The sequence below is a fragment of the Ammodytes marinus genome (assembly GCF_949987685.1).
Source record: "Ammodytes marinus genome assembly, chromosome: 11".
Lineage (NCBI taxonomy): Eukaryota > Metazoa > Chordata > Actinopteri > Uranoscopiformes > Ammodytidae > Ammodytes > Ammodytes marinus.
In genome coordinates this window covers 12,407,448-12,432,648 of record NC_137215.1, presented here as the reverse complement: position 1 = coordinate 12,432,648, position 25,201 = coordinate 12,407,448, and the positions used below count along the sequence as shown (strand labels likewise).

Genomic DNA, 25,201 nt, shown 5'->3' with positions numbered 1-25,201 from the left:
TAGCTTTCCTCTGCATTCCAGTGGATAAATCTTATCTATCATTGTTAGTGTAAAATGAAAAGCTAGTCCCTCTAAACTCTAAAGTCTTGTAACAAATACTAATATTAGTGTCATTCTACCTTATCCAAGTCTCACCTGTGGACGAAATAATGACATTAAAGTGGTTCCTGCTGCTCTATTACCCCACGTGCCGCCGTATTGTCTACCTTTACACAAATGCTTTTGTTGCAAGCTAAAGGAGGACGGTAATGTGAAATTATCATTTATCCAATTTTCCGCACTATAATGCAATACCTAATCATTATCATATAACCAAGACAGATTCAGGTTCCATACTTTTGTTTTATAGTTTCTTAGAATAACAGTGATTCAGTGACTCTTACTGGTTCGAAGAGACGGCCAAAGCCGCTAATGGAGATTGATTTTCCCTGAATAAAGAGCATAACACTCATTCTATTATATGTATGATGTGAAAGAGATAATTGTGTATTGTGTGGAATTGTCCGAAAGAATAATAATAAATAAATAAATAATAATAAAAAAATAAAAAAATTACAGTTTCTGTGCACTTAACTATCTTACAAGTTCAGGAAACTCTCTCCTTAAAAAGAACCAACACTGATCCTTTAAGTCTTATAGCTTACAGACAGATTTCACCTGGTAGCGCAGGTTGTGGAAAGTGGCTGCTCAGCTGCATTTCATCCAGGTTTGGCCGGTGTCTGTGGCTACGTGCCCTATTCACCACAGACTCTCTGGCTGGCGAGGACGAGGGAGGCACTGGACTCAGCAGGTTTTTTCTGGTTGTCCGGTAGCAGGGATTCTCACTTGCATACAAAGTCAAGGTTACTCTCACGGTGGGTGAGAAGTCCACTCAAGTCCAATCTGAGCAAAGCAGTAGAGGAAGGCCAGCATAGGAGGGGCAATGGAAGACCAGCCTGAAATAAAAGAAAACCAATAAACTAATTTATTTAATCTGTAACAGGAAATGTTTAGATTTAAAAAATTATCATTTGCTCATTGTTTCCTGAATCAGTGCACAGTTTCCTTTATACATGTTGATGAATTAAATTTAACCTCAGCTAAAAGTAATTGATATTGTAAAAGGTAACTTCTATAAAGACAAGCATTGTTTTAAGAGCTAGAGAGACAGTAGTAGTAGTAGTAGTAGTTATTTGGTAATTTCTCTGCTGCCTCTGCGTTGTGTTACTGTTATGCTCTCCATCTATTTATAGCTGCTTCTTAAAGGGGTCGAGCAGGCAGGTAAGGACAGCTGTCTGCACCTCCTCCCCGACTGGCTTGCCTCCAGATTATCTCAGTAACCTGCACCTGCACCCACAATGCCTTTCAATGGTCTATTCTTTTTCTATTCATGTCAAAATCGAATTCACTCTCTCTCTCTCACACACACACACACACACACACACACACACACACACACACACACACACACACACACACACACACACACACACACACACACACACACACACACACACACACACACACACACACACACACACACACACACACACACACACACACACACACACACACACACACACACACACACACACACACACACACACACACACACACACACACACACACACACAGCTGTACTGTCAGTTTTCTGCTTGCAGTAGACAAAGGAATAGGAAAATGTTTTGATGATAGGTGCACAACACATTTTTTGGTGAACATTTGTCTGTAAATACAAGCTAATTATAAATGTTTGGTTAATCACATTGAACAACATTTTCATGCAAACCTTTGAAATATTATGCATTTCTGACATCTAAATGAATCATTCAAAGCCTTTCAGCCCGGGGCTCTGCGTGCACAAGGTAAGCCAGCCTTGCCGTTGCGCCAAGCAGTCCCAGAAGTTTTGTCTTGGCAGGTATGGCAATATCATTAACACCCTCAGTGTGAAATATATTCTCCTACCAGTCATCAAAACTTTGCTGTTTCTGACTTCAAGCAGAACATGAAGTAAACAACCGACACTAGCGAAATGTGAGTAAGTTTTTTCAACTGATAAGTCGGATCTACTTGCAGCTTTGGAACATAACATGTTTGTTTCCAGGCTCTGCTGTTCTAATGAAAAGCACAAATGACAGCCCTAGCAAAGAGATGGAAAGCAGAAGGAATTCTTTCAGTATGTTACTACGGCTGTAATCAACCAGTGCTGTAATTACACCGCAGTGTCCTTTGTTACTTGATTAACAGGGTGCTTCGGGTTCAAGTTAAGTGGAAAGGCAGCCCGTAGAGGATCAACCCTGTTGACTTTAGTGATTCCCTGACTTTCCTTTAGCGTCAAACATTTAATGTCATTTGTCAATTAATTTGGTTTATGACCAAATACAGTCAAAACTATTGACACTTCCGCCTCAGCTCTTATGGTACTGAAGAAAAAAGGTTAGTTGGAACTAATACAAAGTCGTACTCTAGTACAAGTAGGCCTACTGTGATTTTACAACAGATCCTAATTATATTTTAAAGTCTACTGAAATCCAACTGAAAAATGTAGCGGCAACACTTTAAAATAAGGTAACATCATTTAACTATTAGTTAATGCTATTAACGGTTTGTTAATGTGAAGTTCATGCTTAAGCATTAACTAACTGTAAATGCTTAGCTGTCAACTGTATGTCAATGCTTGCGTTAGCATTTACTACGCTTTGTTAACAAATGCTTAGTTAAGCATTAACTAGTTAAGCATTAACTAAGCATAGCAGTTAATTAATGCTTAATCTATGCTCATTAAGCATTAATGTATATTAAATGTATATTAAAAAAGGGCCTACGTAAGAAACATTTTTTTTTTACATAGGAAAAATATAGTATAGAAATGCTATAATGTTGCACAAAGTAAAGGAATGATTTTGCAATTGACATGATGTAAAAACCTTCTTTACATGCAATTACAAAATGATTCAATGGTGACAAATAGTTTTGCGAAAATTAATTATTTTAGGGACTTCTTTACAGTCTTAAGTTTGACCAAAGACGTTTTCATGATTCCAGCTTATTAGCTCTGTGTCTACACTTGGCACATCTTAAGTTAACATATACAACTTTAGAAACAACGTGTGAATTCAAATTTGTTTTCATGCCAGAGAGGTCAGAGTTCAATCATGCAGCTGCCTACACCAGTAAAAATCCCAGACAGGCTGATTTGAAATAATGGATCTCATGTTAATGAATCAAACCACAACTCTCCCTCTCTGGTTTATTGTGCAGACTCATACAGAAACATGGGATGCCTTTGGGTATTTATGTTGGATACATTATAGTTTGATTTAAAATACAACAACATAAGCACTTAGTGAAAAGAATAAAATCATTAAGTGGTTTGATCAATAGTCTATTTAAAGTTAAAGTGCCATGTCATAGGTTTGTTTGTAGTATTTAATGGTCAGCATGAGAGACCATGAAGGCAAACGGAGATTCTCAATTTAATTCCTACTTATAGACATCTGAACTACAGAATCTTCTTGTGTAAGAGAAAGAGGTCAGGATTGGTAGGAGCTGTATAATGTTACTCATATTTTACTTTGAGCCTGCCACACTTCCAACAAGTTTTACTGTCACAGTAAAGTTTAAGACTTACTGTGAATAGAAGCTGAGCAACGACAGAAGTCCTGTAAGTGATACAGTGACCCATAATTTGTCAAATAAAGATCCTATCAAATTTAGACTATTTAGCGCTATTTAGACTCATACTCGCGTGCTACTGACAGCCTCTGGGATAAATAGAAGAGAAAATAAAAGTTAGGCGAGAAGGGGGCGAGAAGGGGGCGCTACGGTGGCGTAGTGGATAGAGCGCGTACCATATTGGCTCCGGCCTTCGTTGCAGTGGTCGCGGGTTCGAATCTGACCCGTGGACCTTTACTGCATGTCATCCCCCCTCTCTCTCTGTCTCCCCATTTCAACTCTGTACTATCTAATAAAGCATGAAAATGCAAAAAAATTATCTTAAAAAAAATAAAAAATAAAAGTTAGGCGAGAAACTAAAACAAAAAGGTAAAACTACTAAAACTAAAGCTGCTGCTGAAGTACTAAATAGAAGAAAAAATAAAATGGCCAATGCAATTAAACAACAGTAATACCGTGTACCGGGGGTATAATTTGAGGGCAATTTAAAAAGGTATCCAAAACTGGATACCAAACCACCGTATAGTCTGGTTGGTTTAATATATAGTCTTAGTGATCTTTTTAAAAATGTATTTCGACATGTTCATAGTCTTGTTTGTGTAATATGTAAATAGGTATTCCTTTCTAAATGATTTAACATGATTGACTCATTGTTTATCCATAAAGAGTTCAGAAACCTTTCTTTGACTCATCTATTACTGAACCCACCCATCACACGCCGCACCGCCACACTCTGCGCCACCGCACCACCACCAGTACATTCTCAACCTGTGGGAAACACTAAGTAGTGGACAGACTATAACCTTTTTCAATCTGCTTTGAACAGACATCAAGAGGCCCAAAGACTGTGGCACAAGCCAAATAGAGTTTGATCTAGTCTGAAGAACTAATAAAGAAAAGAGTAAAACACAGGAGGTAGAGAACATAAAGTGGGAGACTCAGAACGGACTGAACACATCTGAAATGGTTCACTACAATTCTCCAAAATGTTCCTGTAATGTTTTTTTGTTCTTTAAAAGCTCCCATATTATACACTTTTCGGTACTATTATACACCATATTATATGGTCTTAGTGGTCCCTGATACGTTTTTCTTTAATTGTTTGCTGAAAAAAACTTTCAGATAATTTATTGTACTATGCTGATGTTCAGCTAATTCACAATGGCCTATTTTTTTAAAAGAGCTGCAGCTCCCCTCGTAAATATACAATTTTTGAGCTGCCCCCGCCCCCTGTCCGGAAGCGAAGCCAGATACGCCTCGCCCTCTGTCTGTCAGGGCCGTGGACCAATAAGAAATAGGGGTGTGGGCTGCACAGTGGAAGCTTCTGGCTTTCCAGTTTGTGAGGTCAGAAACTGGGAGAATTCTGACTGGAGTATATTGAGGGGGAGGGGTGGGGGTTTCAGAAAAGGGGAGAGTGAGAAAAGGAGAGATTGTTATTTTTTTTATATTTTGGCATAGGCACACCGTGGACCCATGGATATGTTAGAACACATTTAAAAAGTGCATTTAGCATAATATGGGAATATTGAAGATCTGATAGTATAGTGTGAAAATGGGGAGAGAGAGGGGGGAATGACATGAAGCAAAGGTCCGTGAGTCAGATCGAACCCGCGACCACTGCGACAAGGACTGAGCCTATATGGTACGATCTCTACCAACTACGCCACTGGAGCCCACCACGTTCCTGTAATGTTGAGATGTTAAAAGTTGGTGACCACACACACCAACTCTGCAGCATAAACCAAAACCTTATTTTGGTTTTATAGGTCGCAAAATATCGCTAGGTGGAAAAAAATGTATTCTGAAAATAGGAAAGATGCTGAGTGTTAAACTGTCAACATGATTCCTGGCAATGATTTTCCTCAGCAGAGCGTAATGAATCTGAAACTTGTGACCTAGATACCTTTGTTGATGCAGATTTTAGGCCTACACCTCACCTCTGAACCAACAGTTCATATAATTCGACCTAAAGCGCTGATCACACTTAACTGCACAGATCAATAATGGTGGGTTGGCTGAAACACAAATTCAAATAGATGCTAATGTAAAAGAAAAAAAAGGTGTCAGGAGCGCTTTTGGTATCCCTTTAACAACCGCTGCTGATGGAAGGGAATAAAAGTGACAGAGAGGAAGAAGAATTATGACCAAAAATACAATAAATAATTATCAAAGTACAGGCACTCAAGGTTGGATACAAAAATACATAAAAGGTCTTGAATTTATATGGCAAGTACACCAACGCATTTTGTTGGTCATAACTCTTTCTCCTCTCCATCAACTGGATACTATTGTGGTTCCGAGTCTTCTAAATATGTTAATAGGCAACAGTTTGCGAACACAAAAGATAATGTCACTGTTGCGTTCCCAGCTTTTTTCAGTATGTCCGTAAAAAAAATTATGTATATTATATGCTGCTGTATCAGCACTGAGCTGAGCTCTGGGCACTGACTCAGCGCCCATTCCAGCGGCGAGTGCAGCTCAGATTGCTTATCATGAGTAGACAGGCTTCAGCAGGGCCTGCCATCTTGCTTTAGGTACCAAATGAGCCAGATAAAAGACCCATGGACCAAAACAGGGACTGGCACAACCATGAAGCAGATGTCTCTCTATTTGGAAGAGTTAGCATTGCAGATCCATGAAAATGTCCAACCAGAGCCCTGTCATCCACAGAATATACTTCGATATACACAGATACCATAGTAGCCTTTTAAATAATTTTATCATATTTAATTCTTGAAAATTCGGCCTCTCTCTAAAACTTGTTTCAGATGTACTATTTTTAGCAGGTGCCTTTTCAGGATATTTTTTAAATGACCTACAAAAGCAACTAATCTGCCATATAATAATTATATAAATATATAAATATAATAGGCTAATATAAATATATATATATAATAGGAGAAACAAGCTGAGAGTCAATCCTGCACAATAAAAGGCACACACACAAAACCCATTGAGTGAATGTTGTGTTAGGCAATTTACCTTGAATGAAGACACGCTTCCAAAAGATTCTGCCAACATGTATCCCCCCAAGGAAAACCAGATTAGAGAGGATGAGCATGGCAGTGGAGAATGCAGAGAGAAGGGCAATGCAACGCCTTTCCATGGCCGCAGAGAGATGCTGCTCCTGGGAAATCAATAAATGAATAGGTAAATTGAAGGAGCCACAACAGCGTTTCATCATAAATCTGAGAAACAAATAACAGCAAAGCACCTGGTGCTAATGAATTGGGTGACCATAAACTAGGAGGACTACAAAGTATGTTTCAGACTGTTTTGAGAGCAAGACTAGAGGCCAAACATTCAAGAATAGTCTGAACGTCATTATTGCTAATGTATCAGAAACAGATTGTACTCAAATTAATGTTCGGCATTAACGGTATATGCCAATTTAATTTTACAGTTTGTATGCACTAAATGTATCAGGCATTGTCTCATTAAATCAGATTAAATTAGGGGAGAACGGGGTAATTTGTCACACAGGTAGGTTGTCACAATCGTTATATCTCGGAACCAGAAGGTGCTGTCTATTAAATTTTGGTATGTAAATATCCATAACTGGGATCAGAGGTCACCTACATAGTCTTCCTTGGAATTAGACTGTGGAATTTGAGGTGAGAGGACTGTTAGTGTTTTTCATGTCAAATTGAAAATATTTAGCTCCTCAGTATTTTTCTTCTAGGCTTTTACACAATGGGTTTATAACAAAACACTTGTTACCCTAAAAAAGTGTGAAGGGTAAGCTATAGTTTAGATTGTTTTTAGCAAGCTAATTAGTTGTCCGATGGTTGTTGGCCTTGATTCTCGCAAGAAATTCCAGTTGGGGTTGGTCGTCACATTTTTTGGGGGGTTGGTTGTCACATGTTATCCAAAAGGTGCAGCCAGGAAAAGAACACAATAACAAAATAAAATGTCAAGCTGTATCCTCACTGACACCCCAGAGAAGGAGAGAATAGAGCAGGAAAGGCAGCTAGCATGCAAAAGAGACAAAGGGCAACAAAATCAAAACGAGCCAGTGCATCCCAAACTAGACCAGTTGCCAAGGCTACTGCACCCCAGTGCACTCCACCCCGGCTGGGGAAGAAGAAACAGAAGAGAAAGAGACAGAAGGAGGAGTCTTCATCAGATGAAGAGGATAGTTTGTGTTTGGTTTGTATGGAAACGTTCTCCAGCAGCCGTTCAGGGAAGGTATGGGAGAAGTGTTGTATGTGCAGCCAGTGGGCACACAATCTCTGCTTAGTTAGAGTGAGCAGACCCTACATTTGCCATCACTGTAACTCAAATAGTGAATGTGTGTATCCTAGTTGAGTAGGCTATTATTGTTAGACCTATTTGTTTTGTTCTTTATGTTGTTACATACAGTAGGTTGGTCTTAATATGGATTTCATTTTTGTTTATTCCTTGCTCATTTTGTGTTAAGATGCATAAAATTATGTAGGCCTATTTTTCAACCTGACAATGAAATTAAACTTTCAAATTTAGTTCTGCTTTCTTGCCTTCTTTTTTAAGATTTTTCCCATTAAAATAACATTGTGACAAACAACCCCATAGTGTGTGACAACCGACCCCTTGATGGGGTTGGTTGTCACAATGTGTTAGAGTGTCTTTGATGGTAAATTTCTTCTTTATTACAATAAGTTAGAAAAAGTGAGGGGTTCACATTACACGTCAACACCTTAAGCTTCAATGTAATGTAGGAATGACTATTGAAAGATGTTTAGGTGATGAGCAATTCTCACTAGAGTAAAAAGTGTGCCTACTTACCCCGGTCTCCCCTACTCCTTTAGTTCTAGCTACCGAAACAATTGTATCATGTCCAGACATCTTAACTTAAATCTATATACAATGCAATTTTTGCACCGGTAAATTCTTGGATTTCAATTCTTACAACAATGGAGTGGATAAACGATGAGGCTAAGAGAGACTTCAGTCCATTTTCAATCAGAACTCCAGCCCAATTCATCAGGGCCCAGTACTGTAAGTAGTCATGGCCACCGTGCCAGAGGCAGACGAATCCGAACGCGAGGCCAGTGGAAAACATTGTGTAAAGATGACCATGGCGTGAACCTCCCAACGGCACGTAGATATATCTGGAACATGAGTACATAACATGAAGAAATACAGCTTTAAAAAGCAATCAAAAATAAAACGTTACAGCTCCGAAAATGATATTATTACATGTCCAACAAACAGATAACAGTAAATAAATGGTGGAAATAACAAAGAGATGGTAAGCACAAGACACAGACGTACTGCAGCTACTAAATAGTGAGGTGTAAAACAAAGAAAGGTGGAAAATTGGACAATAATCCACAAACAAATTGGTCGGTGTGTCACATAAATTATAATGTCCTGTTCATTGAGTTGTAATCAAATGATTGTTGCTCTCACCTCCAGAGCAAATGGAGAGGCACTCCAGGGAATATCAATGCTATACCAAGTTGTTAATAATGCTGCAACTGGGTTAATGATTCCAAAGTGGTTTATGTGATTCACATCTAAGCCTCCAAACATGTTTAACCCACTTCCAACTCCAAGTTAAGTTTTTTTTTAATCATCACTTCAACTGGTTGTAGCTTCTGGTTTTGTTAGGGTAAAGTCTGAAATCAGCATTTTGCTTAATAAATTGAGGATTAATAGCTACATGAAACTGCAGTGAAATAAATATTCATACAGAAAAGATCTTTCACATAACTTGTGCATGTGAATTTACTGTATTAAATTGTCCTTCACTTCAATTCATGTGGCAGTCCATTTGATGAATATAATATCGCAACAATCAGTCCCGAATGTGGTGCATGATGTGGTCTCAGATATTGTGAGAACCTTGTTCTGTCTGTGTCCCAGAGGTACAGATTCTCAACATGCTGCATCACTGCTGCAACACACTTACAAACATTACGTTCTGTCTATTCCGTCTAGTGTTACTAAACTGGGAACTTATTATCTTGGCCACCCTTTGGCTAATCAATGTTCCTGAAAGATGAGCCAGCATTTTCTGAGCCTTAAATAGAGTGACCAGCTTGGCCATACAGGAGGATCAACGTAGGTGCAAAAAGAAACAGAATGGAAATACTGAATACCTTTATGTGCTGAGTGCCTGTACATCGACTTTCCTCTAAATGATTTAGATGTAGATGGATTCTTAACAGATGTTAATCAAAATATGATCATTTTTGACTAACTGGATCTTTACCTCTAGTCGTTGGTTTCTTTGCTCTTATAGAGATATACAGTGTACTTGATCTTTCTTGCTTTAAGTGCACTCAGACGTTACATTCTGACCCCTGACCCAACCAGTCAAACACTCCTTCTCGTGTGTAGCTATAATAACTCAATCAAACAGCCAGTGAGACACTGACACAAAACCAGGAACACAGTTGCATACAGGAAAAGCAGTAGAATGGTGAAGAAGGAGCCACTTAGCTGCCCAGGGAGACGGGTGTCAGTGAGTCATGTAGGGCACATCATTTTAACACCTACACACTCATCAAGCGCTCTTCAGGCAATTTCAACAGCATTTCAGTACTGCATTAAAACCTCTTTAAGAGCACTTCACAAGAAAGAACGCTGGGGCATTGTGTCATCCTGGGTATCATTCTGCATCTGCAGTAAGATAATGGCAAGTGATGCCATTAAGCAGGGGAGAAAACAATTTCCAATGGACACGGCTTAAAATGGAAATTTGCATTTGCAATTTATATTCCGGGATCTTTATCAACTGAACTGGAGCCACTTTAACAGTCTGATATGCAATATCATCAAAGAGTTATGCAACGGTATGAATGCAGCAGATGTACAAGTATACCATCATTCATCTCAAACAAGGAAAACAGTCAACACAAAAACTAATTAGCAAACATTTTCACAGAATATCCTTTTGTTTTCTGACAACCGTGCAACTGTAGCGTTGCCGTCATGTAGCAACCCGAGCCTTCCAAGCAGACCATAAACCCCCAATAGGCCGCATTCAGCCAAGTGTGCATCATTAAACTAGACTAATAACGCTTGTTGTCCAAAGTACAAGTGAGAAAACACATAATGCTCCATTACATATGCACATATTAAACAAAGAGGCATTTCTCCAGGATGGAGGGGGACAGTAACACAACACAAGAACTACTCACAAATAACGCTCAACCTCATAATCATGAGAAAGACTAAATGCAAATGCAGCATCCATGTCCATTATGATAACACATGTGGGCAGGCAGCTGGAGAACGGTACTTTTCTAAGGGTTATTCAGCCGACAAGTTCAATGCCCCACAGGAAATGAGCTCTTTGCAGTAAGTGTACAATAAATAACATACATTATGATATTATGATTCAACACTTGCTTATGCATCATTAGGCAACAAATACTATAAATAGATGTAATTCTATACATAGAGTATATAGCTATAAATAGAGTATATACAGTATATACAGTATATATATATATATATATATATATATATATATATATATATATATATATATATATACACTCAACACAAATATAAACGCAACACTTATGTTTTTGCTCCCATTTTTCATGAGATGGACTTAAAGATCTAAAATTCATTCCAGATACACAATATTACCATTTCTCTCAAACATTGTTCACAAATCTGTCTAAATGTGTGATAGTGAGCACTTCTGCTTTGCTGAGATAATCCATCCCACCTCACAGGTGTGCCACATCAAGATGCTGATCTGACATCATGATTAGTGCACAGGTGTGCCTTAGACTGTCCACAATAAAAGGCCACTCTGAAATGTGCATTTTTTTGCTTTATTGGGGGTCTGGGGACTCAGAACCAGTCAGTATCTGGTGTGACCACCATTTGCATCATGCAGTGCAACACATCTTCTTCACATAGAGTTTATCAGATTGTCAATTGTGGCCTGTGGAATGTTGGTCCACTCCTCTTCAATGGCTGTGCGAAGTTGCTGGATATTAGTGGGAAGTGGTGCACGCTGTCGTATACGCCGGTCAAGCACATCCCAAACATGCTCAATGGGTGACATGTCCGGTGAGTATGCTGGCCATGCAAGAACTGGGACATTTTCAGCTTCCAAGAATTGTGTACAGATCCTTGCAACATGGGGCCGTGCATTATCTTGCTGAAACGTGAGGTGATGTTCATGGATGTATGGCACAACAATGGGCCTCAGGATCTCATCATGGTATCTCTGTGCATTCAAAATGCCATCAATAAAATGCACCTGTGTTCTTCGTCCATAACAGATGCCTGCCCATACCATAACCCCACCACCACCATGGGCCACTCGATCCACAACATTGACATCAGCAAAGCGCTCAACCACACGAGTCGACGCCACACACGCTGTCTGCCATCTGCCCTGAACAATGTAAACCGAGATTCATCCGTGAAGAGAACACCTCTCCAACGTGCCAGACGCCATCGAATGTGAGCATTTGCCCACTCAAGTCTGTTACGGCGACGAGCTGGAGTCAGGTCAAGACCCCGATGAGGACGACGAGCATGCAGTTGAGCTTCCCTGAGACGGTTTCTGACAGTTTGTGCAGAAATTGTTTGGTTATGCAAACCAATTGTTTCAGCAGCTGTCTCAGTGGCTGGTCTCAGACGATCTTGGAGGTGAACCTGCTGGATGTGGAGGTCCTGGGCTGGTGTGGTTACACGTGGTCTGCGGTTGTGAGGCCGGTTGGATGTACTGCCATATTCTCTGAAACGCCTTTGGAGACGGCTTATGGTGGAGAAATTAACATTCAATGCACGAGCAACAGATCTGGTTGACATTCCTGCTGTCAGCATGCCAATTGCACGCTCCCTCAATGCTTGTGGCATCTGTGGCATTTTGCTGTGAGACAAAACTGCACATTTCAGGGTGGCCTTTTATTGTGGACAGTCTAAGGTACACCTGTGCACTAATCATGATGTCAGATCAGCATCTTGATGTGGCACACCTGTGAGGTGGGATGGATTATCTCAGCAAAGCAGAAGTGCTCACTATCACACATTTAGACAGATTTGTGAACAATGTTTGAGAGAAATGGTAATATTGTGTATCTGGAATGAATTTTAGATCTTTAAGTCCATCTCATGAAAAATGGGAGTGTTGCGTTTATATTTTTGTTGAGTGTATATATATATATATATATATATATATATATATATATATATATATATATATATATATTTTGCATTAACATCTGAATTAGTTTGTCCACTGCTAATGAAGTGCCTAATGAAGTGCCTCTTACCTGATGAGCCATCGATATAGGCCCTCATCAAAGAACCTGAGAGGGAACAAAAGAAAATGGTTATTTGAGTCACAAATGTACTTAATATAGCACCTGAGCCCTGGACGTCATACAAAATGTGTCTTGTGCAGTACGAAGCATGTGTGTCTCTTTGTCATTAAGATGATTAGAAAAAGCGTTTGGAGTTTTGTTTTGAGAGCTGCCTGTAAACTGAGGCGGTTTTGTCAATGATGTCGGTGGACAGTTTGATGTATTCCACCAATGCTGTCAACATTGGCTTGCTCAGCACACACAGGCGGATTGGAGTGCATCGGCGTCAGCACATTGGTCGATCTTGTCTAGAGCCAGTGCTTTTTTTTGTACTGCAAAACCAAACAAACAGCCTTCCATCTCAACTTTACGTGCTCTAAATTAAGAGATTGCTTTATTTATGTGTTCATTACATTTAGTTACAGAGAGATTTTGCTATGTGAAGAAAGAGACAAGAACTTTTGGGCGGATGTACAGTAGCTTCTGATGCTTGCTGTTGAGCTAGAATGATTTATGCATTAGCCCACCCTCATTGATTGAAATTGTGTGGACCAAATAACAAGCTTGCAAATTGCAATACAGTTGTACAGTACTAAAAACGACATCCTCCAAAATGAACATAAAGTTTAATCAAAACCTAAAACAGATTGAACAAACATTTAAGATTATAGTCTTCATGAAGAAAGAGCTTATTGCAGGACTGTATCAGACTGGAGTAGTTATTAACATTTGAATGTACAATGCAGAATATTTTGTAATGTAAAAGCTAGAAGTCAGTTTTTCCAGAAGTGGTGTGCATCCTAGAGCACTTCAGAGATAAACGGTGATTACAAATGACACAGTTAGCACATAGTGTTCAACAGAGCACCACTAAGCCTATACCTACATTTCCTGAAATATTTTTCCAGGCAGTGCTAACCTGTTGTTTTTAGCCATCTTCTATTTGAATGTATTGCTGATTAAGGTGCTTCATCCCAGTGTAACAGGCGCTGCAGTGTATGTGTTCATTAACTTGAGCAAGTGTGACCCCTTCAGCATAAACCCGGCATAGTCTCTCTTTTTTTTCTTTGTAACCATTGTGTTAAATTAGCAAAAAATATTTGTAGCAGTCATTATGCCTGATCTACTGGATGGTGTTTTATAATAACATAAACTGTCATTTGTAAGATCCCTTTAAAACTGCCCCACAAGATTCTAACTGGCAAATCGATTTGTAATTTTAAAATGTAGCCAGGTTTTGTTTTGCTTCATGATATTCTTTGCTCTCGTTACAGTGCTACTAGTCACCATTTTTCTTCTAGAGAAAAAGATGTGATCTGTAAATTTAGGAATGCCCCCACTGAGCAAACCAATGTAGCTTGAGTCTGAAAGAATGATATAATGTCCCTGGTGCAGAGGTGACCTATTGTTCTGATTGCCGGTGATGACAGAAGATTAGGCAATTCACTGCCCCGGTGCAGAGTGAGCACTTAAGGCACTTGACATTACATTTACTTTTCCTCAAGGATACCATGGATACAAGCTTCCGGTCATGGAAGTGTTCAGAAATAATGCGAGACCAATATATTCTGGATTTATGTCTGTGGTGTTAACTGGAGTTGGTTGGTATGTATGGTCTTACCTCCACATCCCTGTGAAACTGTACATGATGCTGACACAACGGGGAAGCTTTGGGGGAACAAGCTTATCCAACATCGCCAGCATGGATGGAAGGCCAAACAGTACTAAATACTTCACATAAAAGAACTGGACGAGCGCCAGGGCCAGACCACCTGTGACATAGAGAACATGAGGTGTTTCAAGTAATATCTTAATGGTTAATAGAAATTCTATACTACTATCCAAATGGTATTTTTCTGTGTACTGATTTGCCTCTAAGGGCTTCACAGTATATACACCATACCTTCTACTGTTAGACAAGTGGAAATAAAAAGAAGAAACCTCAGACAAAGCAACAGAGGAGGCATTAATTGATGTATTTAGAAGTTAGCCAATATAATTGGTTGCCTGCATTAAATAGATGCTAAGAACAGTTAAGCAGAATTGCCTGCATGAATTGATGATATAACTTCACAGTCCCAGATATACCATCCAATAGGTATCCAATTCATAGGGCTCCAAGGGTAAACACACAAAGGGGCTATTGGAGGGTACATAACCTGGCTAATCATGACTTCAATTTGTGAAAGAAAAAAAAGGTAAAAGAAAATACAAAAATACTTGTTAGACACTGTCACTTTATAAAAACAGAATTCAAAGACTGGAATATAAATCTAGGCCAATACGTGAGTTAGTAATCAGCATTCTGAAATTCTGCATCTTGAAAAAAATGTCAGCGTTTATCTGAACATTAAAGCTTAAACTCTATATAAAATTGAACATTAGAGCCAACAATTCATACAGTGTAAAGACTTACCCAGGGCCCAGGGAGGGAGAATTTCTAAGTAGGTCTCATTAGACTGGATTGTGTGCATGTACATCATGTGGATCATGTATTCCGCAATGCACCACCACAGTATGATTCGCCCTGATCTCAGCACCAAGTACCTAAGAGCAGAATCGTCCCTGTCACTCTCCTCAGCAGGCCTCCGCATCTGCAACGTGTAGAAAGTATGCATGTTGTTAAGGTTTGCTGGCGGAATCCTCAATACCAAAACAACAAATAGCAGGATCATTTAAATATACTCTAGAGATGGCAATAAAAACAAGCATGAATAAAGAATGAGCAGAAGTGGAAAATCTGACATAAAGACATAAGACCAAATAAATGGTAGATATTTCTCCACCAATCTAAAAAATTCTAAGTTATTATCTCTTGTAGCCCACCGCTTATGTGACGTCTGCTATGTTTAAATGACAGTTCAATTCAGGTGTAGCCTTTGTTGGCTCTCTTACCTGCTCAGTGTAGTCATTGAATGTGATAATGGGTCCATTGTAGAAAAAAGGATGATAGAAGGTGTATGAAAACAACCAAAAGAGCTGCATAACTCCACCATGGTCTAGAGGGCTCCAGCAATGGTCCAGGCTGAAGCTGATGAAGCGTAGGCCACAGACAGCCACACTGAAGAGTAGCAGATAGTACTCCTCCTCTGTCTTATACCAGCCTCTCTGTGTAATACAGAGGCATGGCCAATTATATTATAAACATACAGTCAAGATGAGAAAATAAACCAATCAAAATTAAAACATTAGCAGATTTAGACAAAGTTATGAAAATGTCTCCACAAGTACAGTATACTTAAATACAAACACATGCTTTTAATGAGCTCTGCTTTACAGTTTTGGGAATATCTTTGAAAGTCGTGCAGTGTGTGGGGGTGGTGATCCAGAGGGGAAAGAGGAAAAATGTTAGAAGCATGCACAGGTCTGTCGGCCTTATTTCACTCTATCAATTCAAATTTATAACAATTGTTACTGGAGCAGAATTGCCAGGCTGTAACAATACTTTATGTGTGAGATTATGCTTTGCAGGTAAAGAGTGATTTAAAATGATCACAGGTTTACACCCTAAAAGTAGAGATTTACTAAGACTTTGTGTTTTGGTCTATTTTTGTTTCTCATAATTTTGTTGTATTAAAGAAAAGGCAGTTTAAAAAATCTCCCATGGCTGTGGGTATTCTTTTACATTTTCACTGCTATAAATGTAAGAACATATTAGGATTGGTGAGCATGCCTCCCACTGCCTTTCCCTGGTAGCTATTTTCAAATGCTCGTAGGATGACACTGAGCTTTTCCTGTCTACTGATCCTCAGAAAACTCTATAAACAACCTGCTTGGTACGTACATATGCTTTCAATAAATTAACTCAACTCCTATCTTGTGGTATGAATATAGAATAATGGCGCTGAAAGGCTGTTTGTCCCCTTAGTATAATGTGCCCTCTTGTGTTCTTTACATATGCTGTATAACAAATATGACTTCAACAGTTTTGTATCCGTAGTTTTTTTTCTTCATGCACAATAAAGACAGTGTTAGTAATGAAGGTGATACAACCCACCTGGATCTCTTGAAGTGGTGGGATGTGTAGAGTGGAGAGCAGCAGCAGGTTACAGGACCATGACAGAGCAGGCTTTCGCAGTTGGGCCACTGAAAAGGAAACTCCCAGCTGTACAAGCAACACACTCACACCTTTAATCCCCAACACAGTGATGGCAGCTGAGAGGCCATATATTGTGAGTGCCGGCACCCTAAACTGTTGGAGAAACGTCAAAAATGCATTGGATTAAAACACTTCTCACCAAATTGCAATGTTCCGCTAAACAGTACTGTACCTTGGGGTAAAAAATGCTGGTGAATCTGGATATCAGGCCATGACCAATCAGTGTCCACAGCAAAGACCTCTTAGCCCATTCAGTCCAGAAACTCCACTCAAAGTCTGACGGGTCCTGATGAAAACAACTTAAATCAATATATGCTTTTAAAACACCTGAAGCCAAATGTTTTTGAACGGTCAAATGTGTAAAGGACCCTCATTTTTATGACCCAAATGTATTTCAAGAACTAGAATTGAAAAAAGGTTTTTAGTTTCTGCAATGCAAAACAGTTTGAATTAGACCTATGTACTATGGACTTAACAAAATATGTTTTGAGAAGATGCTCCATACATGTTTGTTCAGATTGGGTTATTTCAATGTGGTACTCACCCTTTTAAACCCTGTCAGAAGGCCTTTTTCCAACTGGAATTCTCTCTGTAATCCAGCTTCATGTTCTGAGGTACAACACACAATATAACAGATTTATTTTTCTTTACGTTTTTCTTCTAATTTAATTGAATAAATGTAATCAATTCAATTTACCTTTGGAGAATTTGTGTAGTTGGTAGAAAGAGTACAAATGAGAGCCAAAGGATAGCACCCAATACACAAGGATCTCTGTCCATGGCAGGGGGGCCAACTGGGCCTTTGATTTGGACCTCATCAGGCAAAATCACTGTGCTGCGATGTAGCCTACGTAAAACAGAGTGGTTTAATTGCGCTGATCTGCAAGCACTAATATGCACTATCATTGATTAAAAAGCATTGCATTACATGCATACAAAATATTTTACTTTTTTTTAAAATCTAAAATAGCCTAGACTCGTTTTTATATAGGCCTAGTCCTATGTAAAATATTTTGGAAGCTGGCATTCGATGAAATAACATCTGCTGAGCCTTCTTTATGAAATAAATAAAAACATAGCCTACTGCATACCACTGATAGTCTGTCAGAGGCCCTTCCAATTTTTAAAATAAAATGAAATATAATTTTATTACAGTGTATTTGTAATCATACTTAGGGAACATCCCGGCCTGAACATCAAAGCTTTTCACAAATATATAGTATAGGCTGTGTTGCAGTAGCCTGAGCCTAGACATAATAATTCCATAAATGTTTAAAAAAAAACTATCGGTTAACAAAAACACACACAATACTATAGATAAAGAGAGAGAGATAAATACAAAGGCCTACAACTAAATAAAAGTAAAATTGTGTAAATAAAAAGTAAAATTGTACATCCTGTGCGCTCTTACAGAATGACAAGAGTGACACAAACCGGTGGCAAAAGACAATCACTGCTGTTGCTAGGTAACAGTGGAGGTTGCTTGCTGCTGCAAACCTACAGTCAATGGTGCAAAACCAAATGGGCAAAGTAAAGTAGCTAGCTAGCAACCGGAGCCAGTGACCAACAGTCATCGTTATAGCATTTGACATTATGACGGGACTTCTAAAACCGCATTACTGTGAGCGAATTCGTGGTGATTTGGCCATTTATTTTTCTTCCGCAACTGTTAGGTTACCTGCAAATTTACAATCCGGGCGGCAGTTATCTAGCTAACATGAGCTAAGCTACGCTGGCTAATAATTTGAAGAAGTTTCTGTGTTACCTAATAATACTGCGCTGGTGTCCATTGTGGTGCTGTAAACTGTCAGGCTGCACTGTCTGAGAGGGCTTGGACCGTAGGACCATAACTTTAGTAGCCTACAGACCGGGCATCTATCCATCATTCAAAGGTACTGATTTTTTTGAATACTTTTTCCTCGTCTCATCTACAATCAATGGCGGGCAAACAACTTTTTACAACATAACGCCCCCAGCTGTGCGGGAGTGGCTCTTCAATTTATTCCAAGAAAAGTGGAAAGAAGCCTAAATAAATGTTTGTACTTTGGTTAATTACTTTAAATGTATATCAGTTAATACTTCTAATCACTGTGTTGTATTTAATGTAGCCTAACATTCAGTCAATGATACATGTATTGATTTTTTTTATGTGCCTAATAGGGTAGGAACATTGTAGGCCTACATTTACTTTGAGGCAACTTAGAAACATGTTTGCTCTTTATAAGATCTATTTTCATGTCCTGAAACTATGTTGAAATGTTCATTGGAGGCTTCATACAAATATAGTTATACATAGTAGCACATGGAATTGGTAAGAAGCATTTTCACACACACAACATTTTTCCCTTGATGTTTTATTCACTCTACAAGAGCATTGTTACAATTTGAACGGGTTCATTTTGAAGAAATATGCTTTAAAACAGTTAGGTAATGGAACAGCAGCTGACTCTGTGGATCCTGAATGCATCAGGTTTGTATGGGTTTCATAGCTCAACAAAAGATCAGAGAAACTTAACCAAACACTGGGAAGTAACAAATATGGCAACCAGACATTGAGCACAACACTAATATAGCATACATCTTTCCATCATACATGATTCATTCCCTCCTCATTGACAAAATCTGCTACTTCTCACCAACTTTTTCTGACAAATTAAAGTGTTTAGACTCAACTTGTGAACTAAACAAATAAACATTTAATGTTTCATCTCTCTACTGCTTGTTTCTTTGCCTCACTAACACATACAGAAAAAAATCGAATAAGACCACATTTTATGTACGCTTCCAGTTATCCACACTGAGAGATTCAAATTCATCAAAATGACTGTTACTTTTAAGCTTGTTTAGGCGTTTGGGCATGCTAACATGTATGCATGTGTGTGTGTCGGTGCACAGTATGTGTAATCACATTATGAATATTTTTTCACAGCTCGTCAGTCTCTCCGTCGAAGGGCACAGCATCGGACTCCATATGGATGCTGCCAGGCTCACCGCTGCCCACCCAGCCAATAGGAGTGCGGTTGAAGGAAGGCCGGCAGCCGATCTCATGTTGATATAATGCGGGTTCAGGCTCCTCTTTGGCTGGCTCAGTTTGTGGAAGCTGGAATTTCATAAACTGATTGGCCTTCTCGAAGCCACCGAAGGGCATTGCAGACCTAGCAAAGCAAGGTGAGAGGGTTAGCCCTGTTTGTCACTAAGCATCTTAAAGCAAAGTTTGACCTTGCGGGATGTACCTGTTGAAGCATTTGTACTTGCACAAATCCTTTCGATCAACGGGACCAGGCATTCCACCTTTCAGAGTGGCTATCAGATTTTCATCACCTTTCATGGCTTTTTCCCATGGTGACACGTACGTCTTCATATTAATCTGCATGTTAGTTGCATCACCCTTTCCACCTGCCGGGAAGAGAACATCCATTAATAGAGCCAAACACCACCGAAGTTTGAAGCAAATATTTAAATTTGTAAAATTATATTCAACAGTCTGTGGACCGGCTTAAATACTATCTGTGATGTTTGTGGATCTTACTTTGCATGGAAAAGTACAACATTTTAAGAAATGTTCTTCTTCTTGTCTTTGTTGCTTGGGTAAGGGTTATAGTAGAAGAGAAAAACAATACTCCCTTCTTGCAATACTTACAATACCCAGCAGCTACATAGGAGCAGTTTAACCCTAACACTTGGGACAGAGGACATAAGCTAGCCTGACTCTGGTGTCTATGAACACCTCTTAAATTAACAACAAAACTGTGTTTTTTGCAAAGATTAAACAAGTTTCAATAAGTGAGCTTTAGAGTTGCATTAAGGTCGATTATTTTACAGAGCCAGGCTAGCTGTTTCCCTGCTTTCTAGTCTATAATCTAAGATACGCTAAACAGCTTTTGGTAATAGCTTTGTTTTTTACTGTACAAACATGAGAGTGGTATCTGTTTACCAACCAAACTCTGCAAGAAAGTGAAGAAACATTTCGCAACATTTCCGACTATTCCTTTAAAGAGTTTTGCTGCCCTCTATTGTTCAAGGTTTCAAGCCTGTTTCACCTCTTAAATGTGGTCTGTTGCAATCAAATGAACTCAAGATATATGTACTTTCCTGTGCACCACCAGGAACAGGGCTATAAAAACAGTTTTGTATGATACCTTTTAGAGGAGACCACTCACTTACCAGCTCCACCTTTCCCATGGTCAGATCCACCATGTCCATCTGCTCCCCCTGCTCCCCCTGCTCCTCCTACACCTCCTGCACCTCCTGCACCTCCTGCACCTTTGCTACCAGGCTTGGGAGGAGGCACAGGGGCCCCTCCACCGGAGAGGCCCACTCCGATATGCTTCAGTCCACCCTGTTTGCTTAGAAAATGCCCACCAACATTTATTATCTGACCTCCCATCTGATCCCCCATCTCTCCTCCAAGAGAGGGAACAAACTGCCCGAGGTTGTCCTGGGAAAAAAAATATAAGTAGTATAACCAACCATATGAATATGCCAAACAAACAAAAATCAGTTGTGTATGCTGATTAACCATTTCAACTTGACTTTACACCTCACAAACATTATCAGGCTGAGTCATACTTGTGTATTGGAGGCCTGTATCTGCTTCCAGACAATAATAACCTAAATATTCTAGATGGTTTAATTAACCAATAAGGGTTTAAACAAAATTGGTCCAGGTAACTTACAAATGAAAAGATCAAATCCATATGTTGTTTAATGAGGACAGATTCAGAATTATAAGGTTACAGGCATAACTCTGCCTTTTCAAACTTGGCCACTTTTCTCTTTGGTATTTTGATATGTTTCAAAATTGTAATGACAGAAAAATGACTTATTTATGACTGATTTAGTTTTGTCCATGAACTTTGCTCTCACCATAGACTCACTGCTGAAGATGTCAGGGTTGTTCTCATAGATGAACATGGACACTCTCTGATGCCTCCTCTTGAACATCTTGGAGCCTCGGTTATTCTGCAGAGAGAGCTCCTCCAGCATGATGTCTTTGGGAGTCCTTACCTTTGGACCCAGGTCAAACTCAGATGCCTCTGGCTCCAAATCGTACTCTAGGTAAAGGAGATTCCAACAAATGTGCATTACATTTTTACTTAATATGGAAACAAACATACAAAGAAATCTAGAGGGGTTAAATGTGTAACATTTAATTATAGTTAACTTTTATTTATTTGAACAGTCACAGAAAATGTAATCACAACCTTTTGGATAAAGGATATTTAAACATTTAATTGTTTCATGACATCTACAATATTTCCTCATCTCCCTTCTCTGTGCACTGATGTGCATGTGTTTCCTCTGTCATAACCTGTAATGACATTTCGTTACTATTGATGATAAAAATTTAAATTTTTTTTTTAATTCTTTCCACTTAAAAAAGTCAGCCCAGAGTAAAGGCCTTTGCACACCGGACACGTAGTGAATAAACTGTGTGAAAATGCGAATCATTTGGAATGCACATTTTGACTCGTCTGACTATCGATAGTGACGTTTTAGAATAATAAAATAATAAAACCCGCAATACCGGCAAGAAATTACAACACTGATATGGGAGCTGGTATTGCCTCTTTTTACTTAAGATTATAATTATTCCCCTCGCACAAAATAAACGCTGCCGGTGTGCAAAGGCCTTTATATAGTTTTTTTCTATATATTGTTTGTGTTATTTTGTATACTTACTTGTAAAGTACTTGTAAGATAAGTATCACAATCTCAAATACATATTCTGTGCTTATATGAAATAGCAGTAAGCATATGGGAATTTGGTTTCATATTCACGTCATTTCATGCCAACCTTACCATCCTGAGTGATATGTGATAGGTCAGTAATGATCTTGGACAGCTTTTTCCGCTTGTTGAAGGAGGCGGGTGTTCCAACAGGCATGACTGGAGGTTCAAGAAAGAACAAATTGTTACCGGTAACAATATGGTTACAACCAAAATCAAAACGTATACCAGTAATAGATTTCATTACAGTAAACCCCTACTTTCCACCAGACAACATCAAAGTGATGCCATAGCTTTTCCAGAATAATTTTATTTGTTAAGCTAAACATTAAATATAAATGAATACATTCAAAAGCTATTGTAATGTTGTCCTTCACATAACATAGTTCGTATTTAAAATAATTAATTGACAATAACATGACTCTGAATCTGCATAATTGCATGTACAGACTTAGGGTGAAATGCACTTAAGAGAGTGCCTTGCTTCCGTTTTAAGGTGACGTTTACACAATTTTAAGAATTGCTTTGCAATTATCTTCACCAACTTCACGTGTTTCACCGTCAACATCTACAGCCATCGACAACCACTGAAAGTGAATCCACGGGACCTGGATGTATCAGACTGACTGACAGACAGGACGGGCCTTGCTCCTTTTACAATTTCAAGGGTGATGTCAGTGACCTCAGATTCTCCAGATTCCCCAGGCAAACAGATGTCTGCCTCAAAGGAAACCTATAGCATAACATGCGTTTCTGTTTCGTCTGGGGATAGAATATCTGTCCACAGACTGAATCAACACAAACAGAAGCATGCTTTTTCGTTCATCCTGGGTTTCTGGTGCTATTCTACTACAATACAAGTGAAGGCCTCAGGATCATAAAATAGGAACTGGTCATATTCCCTTATCCGCAGCCGGCATGGGAACATGATTTCACTTACAATAAAGCATATAAACATCATCCAAAAATTGTACAACATGTGGTGCTTGCTTATAGTATTAGGATCTGTATCTAGTTCTTATATTATGTTATTTGTTTATTTTACACTGCTTTTTTGTCGTCCTAAATGCATACCAGCCCCTTGAGCTCTCGAAAGTTTCTTTAAGGCCCAGTCAAGTGGCAAAACATCACATCTACTTGCTGTAACTCAACCCACTGTAGCTATTTATAAAAGCCATTTCAAGCCAAGACATTTTGACGACGTGTAATGGCGTCATTCGACTATCAAATGGGCTTGACAAAATCCCTTAAGGATACAATACACACTTCCAAAAATTAATTTGAAGTGTTGGTTTGAACTTCTTTCAAAACTTGATTGAAATATGTTGTACTACTCATTGATGCTGAGGAGGAGGAATTCGGACCCTGTTTTATTTGCCATAAATAATTACAAGCTCAGATTTGCACCCCCCTGTCTCGGTTAGGTAACACCATTTGAAATCTGCAACGCCCACAGATAAGGATGATCAGCGCATTCACCCATTCCTTATGTCATTTTAAGATGTACTAAGTAAATTCAAAGCTGCAAAGGGACCCATTCCCATTGTACATCAATCATTTGTAGAATCAAAAGCATTCCCATTAAGGTCAAAGTAACAATCTTGTAACTGAGTAGAGGAGTTCCTCTGTATTTCCCCTCCCCCCGAAGATCAGCTGCACAGAGCTTATGATTTGGAACATGTTGCACATCTTTATTCCCTCTCCCCTTTTGTGTAGGAGAAAAATTAAATCCAAGCTGTTGGATGATTAGTAGGACAAAGCACACCAATGGGATGCAGATCCACTCACCGGGAATTTGTTGTAATCCTGGACAGACCTATAAATACCAAACAGAGAACAGGAGACAACCCAAGGCGCAATGCTGGTGATCTTGATCACACGTTTACAAATCCCTCAGTGCCTCTGACCCCCACGTATGGCTGTACCTAGGTCCTGGAGAGTGCAAAACCTACCCTACACACAAATGGCAGATCTTCCAGAGGGTTGGTGTTGTGGGTGGCAGCAGTATTGATATCAAGACGGGAGGGGCTAGGTTTAGGAGTATGAATAGGGATGGGGTTGGGGGTGGCGTTAGGGCGGAAGGGAAAAGTCTCTGTTGGCCAGCTGAAAGTGCTGATGGGGATATTAAGGGAACAAAATTATTCTCACAGATGGTTCAGAAGACTATATTTAGTAGCAAAGAACGAAGGGAGCCGATAACCTCAAAGGACTCTGGGGTGTGTTTGGGGTACAGAACGAGAGGGAGGGACAGTATCTATAAGCACACAGTTCAGGTTTAAGGTTAAACATATATGTGTTTAGTAAGACCATGCCAGTTTGTGTTTCAAAGTGAAGGTTAGCTCATCCACATTACTCTAACCTGACACTAGATTGTCACATTTCCAGCTTCTCTGAAGCATCTTATCACTAGACATAATGGACATGGTTGAGACAGAGCTGTCAAATACTCTTATATACG

General features: G+C 39.2%; 2 protein-coding genes across 2 annotated transcripts; both read right to left on the bottom strand.

The window, feature by feature from the left end:
* Positions 1-569: 569 nt before the first annotated feature.
* hhat (hedgehog acyltransferase) lies at positions 570-18,909 on the bottom strand. The gene is made up of 12 exons (XM_080036305.1): positions 18,779-18,909; positions 17,711-17,860; positions 17,558-17,622; positions 17,186-17,299; positions 16,912-17,106; positions 15,810-16,022; positions 15,331-15,508; positions 14,536-14,686; positions 12,885-12,920; positions 8,543-8,744; positions 6,637-6,781; positions 570-935 (listed from the first exon to the last, which is right to left on the bottom strand). The coding sequence occupies exons 2-12, from the start codon at positions 17,829-17,831 to the stop codon at positions 850-852; spliced, it is 1,506 nt and encodes a 501-aa protein (XP_079892431.1). The 5' UTR covers positions 17,832-17,860; positions 18,779-18,909; the 3' UTR covers positions 570-849.
* Positions 18,910-19,363: 454 nt separating this feature from the next.
* On the bottom strand, positions 19,364-24,711 carry myoz1a (myozenin 1a). The gene is made up of 6 exons (XM_080037107.1): positions 24,532-24,711; positions 22,816-22,902; positions 21,880-22,067; positions 21,178-21,451; positions 20,247-20,409; positions 19,364-20,168 (listed from the first exon to the last, which is right to left on the bottom strand). The coding sequence occupies exons 2-6, from the start codon at positions 22,898-22,900 to the stop codon at positions 19,937-19,939; spliced, it is 942 nt and encodes a 313-aa protein (XP_079893233.1). The 5' UTR covers positions 22,901-22,902; positions 24,532-24,711; the 3' UTR covers positions 19,364-19,936.
* Between the last annotated feature and the right edge of the window lie 490 nt (positions 24,712-25,201).